This window comes from Bison bison, unplaced genomic scaffold (genome assembly GCF_000754665.1).
Source record: "Bison bison bison isolate TAMUID 2011002044 unplaced genomic scaffold, Bison_UMD1.0 scf7180017864180, whole genome shotgun sequence".
In the NCBI taxonomy this organism is placed as follows: Eukaryota; Metazoa; Chordata; class Mammalia; order Artiodactyla; family Bovidae; genus Bison; species Bison bison.
Genome location: NW_011494752.1, coordinates 9,008,873 through 9,016,546, shown reverse-complemented (window position 1 = coordinate 9,016,546; position 7,674 = coordinate 9,008,873). Strand labels below are relative to the sequence as shown.

Here is a 7,674-nt window from a genome sequence, read left to right as displayed (position 1 = left end):
TGGCAGTCTGCAGCCACTCTCTGAATAGTACCTGGCTGATCTTAGAGTCATGGTCAGATCACAGACTCTCTGCCCAGGACCCAGGGGTGGTTTCCCACTTGGCCCGTGGCAGATGCCCAAGGCCCCACAGGGCTCCTGAGGCTCCTTCTGGATCTACCCCACTCCCTCTCTGCACCCTACTCCTCCTCCATGCCAGTCCTCATGGCCACCTGAGGGCCCTCTGTCTAGGGCCCCCCATTCCTGCCTGGAATGACCCCCTTGCCAGCTGGCACCAGCTTACAGTGTTTGTCAGAGGTCACCCACCGATCGATCCTCACTCCAGCCTCCTGCCACCGTCACGCCAGCTTCCTTGCACACTGTGCTGGTTTTCCCCAGAGCCCTCATCACCTCCTGACAAACTGGATAATCTACTTGTTCATTATGTTACTTGCATGTCACAGAACCCAGGTTCCATGAAGATCAGGATCTGTGATCTATTCTAATCTTTTATGCCTCTTGCACACCTGTAACAATGGCTAACACATGGCAGACACCTGACACATGTTTGTGAATAAGAGAGTGCATGAAAGAGCAATGGGAAGCCTGGAGCTTTCAGGTGAGCAGGTTCTCTGGATTACAGAAAACTTAAGTCAATGGACATAATTTTCTTCACTTAAAAATTTTCTTATACTTTTAGTAAAAAGAGGCACTTATTTTACATATAAATGCACATTTAGCATGAAGCAATTTTTGGAATCTCCAGGCTAAAAACTGATGTACTATACAAACTCATTTCTAGACATTATTAAAAACTGCTGAGTTAAAATTTTCATCTAAGAGGCCTTCAGGGACATGTGTAGACAGAGTGGCGTTTGATCAAGGAGTGGTACAGACACCTCACTGCACTGAATCTTCTACCCTAGCGCACACGCCTGTGACTCGACAATTTCTAGAACACACGGCTCCCAGACATCACGGCAGACAGAGGCACACCTGCCTTCACTACTGTCTCTCTTCTCCTTTAACTTATGATGCGGCAGGACAGCACCCAGTGACCACATTTAAATTATCTGCAGGAAAAGCTTTAAGAACCCAACTAAGCAAACACCTTTCCTGCTGCTTGTTCTCTTTGGGAACTAAAAGAGCTTCCCTCTAAGCTCTGTGAGACTCTGGCTCCTGACATTGCACGCCATAGGTGCTCACTGTCCCATGCCTCTCCCCCAGCGCGCGGCTATTCCCACACCGAAAGGACACAGGAAAGTCAGCAGCTATGTCAGAAAGATCAGCTGAGTAAGATCGAGCTAGTTTTAAAACAATCTTAGTCCTTCTTGTCTGGGTAACTCTTATTATACTAGACATTCAAGCCCAAACAGAGACCCAGAAAGCAACAACATTTCTGGTGGATAAGCTACTCACTTTGAAACAGTCTGAATGATGAAAACATCTTTTCCCCTCACAGATTCTTGAATTTGTACTCTTGTTTCTGGAAGGAAAAGGGGAAACGAGAAGGGTGAACAAGGCACATCATTTTAAAAAAACACATAAGAAAATCTGCACCATTCCCCAAGGTTATAAACTATGGAAACTGGAACTGTTACAAACTCACTACAAGGCTTTAGATTCCATGGAGGATAACAAACACACTGTGATTAACACACTTTGAAAATGCCACCTGACACCAGGGCCACGCCAGACACATGCACTCTGCCTCAGGGGACAGATTCAACCCAGGCCAAGCTCACGCTTCCGTCAGCTGACAGCAACTGCCTTTGGGTGAGGTCTGAGGACGAGCCTCTAAGTCCCCGGCTGTGACCTGCCCCAGATTCTCTATGGAGCTGGTATTAGTTGGGGTGGGAACACCATGATGGCCCACCCCTGTCTGCCTTCCTGCAGACAGAACTCACTGGACACTGAGGCTGACTGCTCAGTTATGGAGGGTGAAGGCCGGGCCAGAATGGCAGGTACCACAAAAAGCCATCACAAGTGCACAGGATCACTCACCTCGGTCAGGCTCCTGATAAACCTGCACTTTGCCCATCTCCACCCCCAGCCGCCTAGAGAAGAGAAAGACGGAAAAAGCGGAAACAGTAATAAAACAGATACAACACCTTTACTATTAAGATGGTTTAGAAATTGATGAAAATAAAACAAATTTAAAAAATAGAGATATTGCTATTATAACATTTAAAGTGGGTCTCAAACTGTTTGGTCACCTAGCCCGTCACACCTCCACCCCACACCTATCCTGTCCTGGGGCTCCCTGCACTCCGCGGCCACATTCCTGCCTTTTCCTTTCTGCCTGGAGGACTCTGCCCCAACCCCCACTTGCTGCCATTTCCTGTTTCTCAATTCACATTCCACCCACAGGCTTACAGGCACCTGAGCACCTGAGCTAAGGCGGCACAACCTGCCCCATCGCTCTGATTTTCCTGCGCAGATCACTACCTGAAGTCATCCTGTTTGTCTGTTTGTTGACTTCCTCCTTGTCTGGCGCCTCCACTAAAGAAGGAAGGATTCTGACCGGCTTGTTCACTCTTACACCCCAGTATCTAGATCAAAGTATAGTACACAGCAGGGGTTCAGTATTTATTTAATAAGTTACTAAAATTATACTGAACTGTAACCTGTGAACTACCTACATATAGCATAGACCCTTCATTGTTCTCTGTACTCAAATAGCTCTATACAAATGTAGCACCTCACACAATCGCTGGCACTCAGGAGTCCCCGGTAAATGTCTCCTGAATCCACGTGTAGGAGTGATGACAGTTTACAAAAGGTGAACCCTTGGTGCACGGATGACATGCAGATTCACTGTAAAATAGCTGCTGTCAAAGTTAACACCAGCGCCAATATGCATATCAAACGTAAACCACCACTGGACAATCACAGACTTTAACAGCGTGATTACACTCACTCAGCGATCTTCTTTGAAAGCTCCATACACGATGAATTTGAATTTGCTGAAAACAACACCAGACCCCCTTTGGTTATGTTCATCTTGGCTTCTGATTCAGGTGGCGCCACACAAAACATCAAAACCTTCTTGGTTTTCCAATTCTCAGTGCCTAGAAAGATACCAAATATGTTAAAAACGGTCATATGAGATGAAATACACCTGAATATTCTTGAACAGCAAATGAGCTGAAGGAAATTAGTTTTTACCATAATGGAGTCTTTCACATTGAACGTGTATATGGACAAGTAGGGAGTCTATTTGAATTTATGGAAAGATGTCATCATATGTCTCAATTATTTTCATGACTACTGGGAATAAATGATAAACTTACAAGAAAGGTGGAGCTGAAGAGCTCAGTGTTTTACTGTTTGCTGCTTAAAGTCAATTACGACAACCTCCTTTTAGTTTCTGACAACAAAATTCCTCCTGGATTAACACACAGAAAAATGGCAGAGCCATTAGCAAGGACAAGAACTGACTGATCCTTAAACAATGAATAAATAACCCATCCACACCCAGCTTTCCCTGTAATACCTGTTTACCCCAAACCACCCACCCCTACCCCGCTCCTGGCCTTGCAGCTGTCCTGGGTCCTGTCTAAGCCTAACCTGGTCATCTGTACTTTCCTCAACTGGAACACAAGGTTGAGCAGATTACAATAATCTTGAAGGAAAGTGACTCAGCCACATAACTGATCAGCAGCAGGGCACACAGAAAGACCCTGGCCTAGAGGCCTTCAGAGTCATCCACATGTTCCTCCTCCTTCCACTCTGGGGCAAGTGTCCTGATGGAGAAAGGCAGGCAGAGGACTGGGTGCGGGATCAGCAGCCCAGGAGGCCTGGGGGGATGGAGGAGTCTTTTGAGCAAGCCTGCCGCGTTAACGCAGCCGTTATGTTTATGCTCTTGGAAGGCTGGTGGAGGGAGGAAAAGCCTGGAGCCCATATCTTATTTGTTATTTTTAAATTTTAATTACACAAGTACCTTCTCCTTGTAAAAAACTGAAACATGAGCGTTTAGACTAAGGTCACCAGCTCCGATCGGATCCCAGGCTCCTCCCACCCACCTCCAGGAAGAGATAGTTCTTATTACTGGTTTGATACAGATACCATTGGGCTGTTTACACATTCACACATGTGATCCCCATTTTTAAAAAATGTATAAAAATTCATTTGTAACATAAAAAGGGACCATCATACAAATCTATCTCTAATCTGCTTTATTTTGAAACGATATATTTGAGAACCCAAGGAGAAAGCATAGACCCATCCTGTACTTTTTAACTTTGCCAGTGCTCCCTGGTGCAGCCAGGCTGCACTCGCAGGTCACCAACCCAAACAGGCCTCCCTGTGCGTGCGTCTCCCTCTGCAGTAACTGCCAGGGGGAGCCAAGGGGGCACAGGTGGGTGACTCATGGTCCCACAAGCAGGCTAGGAGAAAACACTTCCTCTTCAGAGGCCTTCCACAATGGGAAACATGGGCCATCCCACTGGACTTGGCCTATTAATTACAAACAGAAACATATGAACAACTGGCCAAAGCCCTAAGGAGACCAAGAAGGACCACTGGTGTGTATAGCGGAAAGCCGCTTTGGAGCAGGGATGAGCAAGGTACATGCAGGCCAAAACAGGTTATTTCTGTAAATAAAACTATACTGGAACACAGCCATGCTCACTGTTTACAAACTGTCCATGGATGCAATGGTAGAGTTAGGTGTGGGCTGCAAAACCTAAAATATTACCTGGCCCCCTACAGAAAATGCATGCCGACCCAGCTTTATAGCATAGCGTTGGGCAGGGGGGCTGGTGCAAATGAAAGAAAGAATACTGTTTAACCCCCAACACTCAGAATTGGAGGAGATCCTGGTTGTCTTCTAACACCACCTCTCAACCCCTCTATGGCTGTGTTTAGGAACAGAGGTCTGGAAAAGGAAACCACAACAAAAATAAAACTCATCCTCCTGTAGTTATGAACACAGGCTTTAGAGTCAATCCAGGTTTGCATCTTAGCTCCTATTTGCCCTCAACTTACTGCAAGATCTCACATAAACTAACCTCTCTCACCCTCATCCATGCCACTGTGAATAATGACCTTACAGGGTCACTGTAAGATGAGCTCCTGTACAGCACTTAACACACTGCCCCACATACAGGATACCCTTGGTAAATCGAAGCTACGAGGAGTCAGCTTGTAATATGTTCACTATCTACTGAACAAGCACGTAATATGCATGGGGGTGGCAACCTTTTTACATCCCCCAGTCTTCAAATAAGAAGCTTCTTAAAGGAAAAGGGTGTTCTTGAGTGGACATGTAATACTGAGAATCACAGTATCTGAGGGGCAGGAAGAGTCCTCAGAAGTAACTCAGTCCATCTCTAGGATTCCTACCAACAAGCCACTCCAGACATCTGAATAGCCCGGACCCAATGCTCACACCGAGGGATGTCCCAGCCATTCCAATCCTTCCTCAGAATACACAATGATTGCTTTCCTGGCAGCTGCCACCTCTGGGCCTTCTCCTTTCCTTGAAGATTTATGGGAAACCTCAAATTCCTTCTCCCCTCGGCAGTCCTCAGCCTATCTCAAGATGGCACTCTTGGCCTGGGCCTGGCATTACTGATCATGGTTTAAGTCCTTTATCACTGACCATGCTCTCTAGGGTTCCAGTCCAGGCAGCAGGTTTCAATAGTGGAAACCTAAGACCCCAACATACCACAGGCAGGGAAATTGGGAACAGGTTATCAATACAGCCAAGTTCTCCGACTGTCCATCTCAAGAGCTTGTCAAACAACAGAACTAGCTGCTAGTTTCAGTTCTCCTTTTCCTATTGTAAATTCAAATTGTGTCCTTTACCAAGCTTCAGGAAGAGTTTTAAAGAGAATCCTCAGAAGCAAGATAATCACCGGGATGGAGGGGCAGAAAGTTCATTAGCACAAGGCTTTAGTGTTAACAGAGTGTAAAGACAACATTCCCATTTCTCCTCCCATAAACTTCAGTTGCCCTTACATTTATTTATCCTAAATTAACTCTGGAATGTGTGAGAATTATATATAACGCATGAAAACACACCCTTTCCACAGAATCTCAGCACCTCACACAAAGTGGGTCGTACTTCTCTTTGAATGAGACAGGGCAATCTGCTAAGTCTCATGAACCAAACCTCACTGAAAGACCACTTGCTCTGTAAGTGCTAGCAGTCATCGTAAAAAAAACTCATCCACACCTCAGATGAGAAAGGCTGGCATCAACGTGTGTAAACACCCTCCATCAGAAATTCACACTCCTCCACTGCCGCTGGAGTCGCAGTGTCAATATCCAATTTGTCTCCCCAGTTACCACCTACGCATTCTTGGCTTTCCCCTAAGGACAAGAGATAGAAGCCTGCTAAAAACAGCTTCCCCAGCAAATTTAAGGCTCAGGACAACAGAGACTTTTTCCACTATGCTGTTCTCTGCTGTGTACCCAGGGCCTAGAACAGCACCTGGCAGATGGAGAGGCTCAGTACACGTCTGCAGATAACACATGTTGGTGGAATAAAGCCTGACCTCGTTGAGCTGCACTGATTAACACACAGAGTTGAAAGCAGTTTGCAAGCTCAAAGGCACCATAAAGAATTATTATTTTTATTCTGATGTTCTTCACATTTTGGGGATGTGAATTCTGAAAGAATTAGAAGGGCAAAGCCTAGATGTAATTAAGTCCCCATGCCTCTGGGATCCCAGGCACTCAGCTGTCTCTCCATCAGAATGTTTTCTTTCAGCTAAATACCATTTTCTGAGTGCTCTGAATTCTTATGACAACTCAATAAAGCAGGTATTACACTACAAGTCGACCCCTTTCAGACACAGTGCTAGGGGGCAGGGTGAGGCTTGGAGATGAAGATACTTCCTTCAGGTGGCCCTCCTGGAAGCAGAGGACACCAGGTCAGCTTCAGCTTGTCTCCCAAAACCAAGGAGGGTGACCTAACACCCCGCGTTACAGGGGGGTAGGACCTGACAAACACCAGGTTAAAAAAACGTCTGTAGTAAACTCGCCTTGTTTGGAGAACAATTTTTATCACGTGCCAAAGAAAGAACACATGACTCGGTATTTCCCCTTTGGAGAATTTATTGTAGGGAAAGAAGGAAAAAGCTCAATGATGGCCACTGCATGCTTTTTCTAGGAGGACGACCCGTGAACATATGGAAAAGTTACATAATGGGGGTAATTAAGTAAAACTCTGAATATACATTCAATAGAATAAAAAACGGTATATATCCGAGACTGTGTGAAAGTGCTTATGTTAAGCGGGTGCAGAGCCGAGCTACATCTCCTCCAAGCTGAACTGGGTGATAAGGGCAATGGACCAAGTCGGGACAGGAATACGGAGAAGACGGGCAGGACTTTGTGGGGTTCAATAATGTGGGCGAATCACTTATACTTGTGTACGGAACATCTTCACACATGAGAAATCATACTTTCTCACTCCAAATCTCCATCCTGAATTTCTTACTCCTTGCAAAAGCTACACACCCAAACCGCGTCAGTGTCAATAAAAGGGCGAAAAATCCGCACCATCACTGTGCAGTCGCGGTGGGAAGGCGGGGGGACCCTGAACAGCAGAAGCCTGCCTCGCAGCCACATCCCGGCCGCGGAAGAAAGCATCTTTCCGGGCGACAGAGGCCGGCCCGGCACCGCGCTTCCGCCCGCGGCCGCAGGTTCCGGACCAGCGGGACCGGCCTCGCGCCAGGCCCGCGGACC

At 46.5% G+C, this 7,674-nt stretch overlaps 1 protein-coding gene across 5 annotated transcripts in view; it reads right to left on the bottom strand.

Moving 5' to 3' along the window:
- The window catches only part of PRPSAP2 (phosphoribosyl pyrophosphate synthetase-associated protein 2), a 23,208-nt gene extending 15,577 nt beyond the window's left edge, over positions 1-7,631 (bottom strand). The window contains exons 1-5 of one of the 5 annotated variants that reach the window (XM_010842909.1): positions 6,158-7,631; positions 3,270-3,364; positions 2,897-3,047; positions 1,981-2,033; positions 1,396-1,462 (exon numbers count right to left, since the gene is read on the bottom strand). In XM_010842909.1, the coding sequence (XP_010841211.1) occupies positions 1,396-1,462; positions 1,981-2,033; positions 2,897-3,015 (239 nt within the window). In that variant the 5' untranslated portion in view covers positions 3,016-3,047; positions 3,270-3,364; positions 6,158-7,631. Of the gene's footprint in view, positions 1-1,395; positions 1,463-1,980; positions 2,034-2,424; positions 2,529-2,896; positions 3,048-3,269; positions 3,502-3,546; positions 4,138-6,157 lie in introns of those variants that run through there. The other 4 variants (XM_010842910.1, XM_010842908.1, XM_010842911.1 and 1 more) reach the window with 4 other exon arrangements.
- Positions 7,632-7,674: the final 43 nt, after the last annotated feature.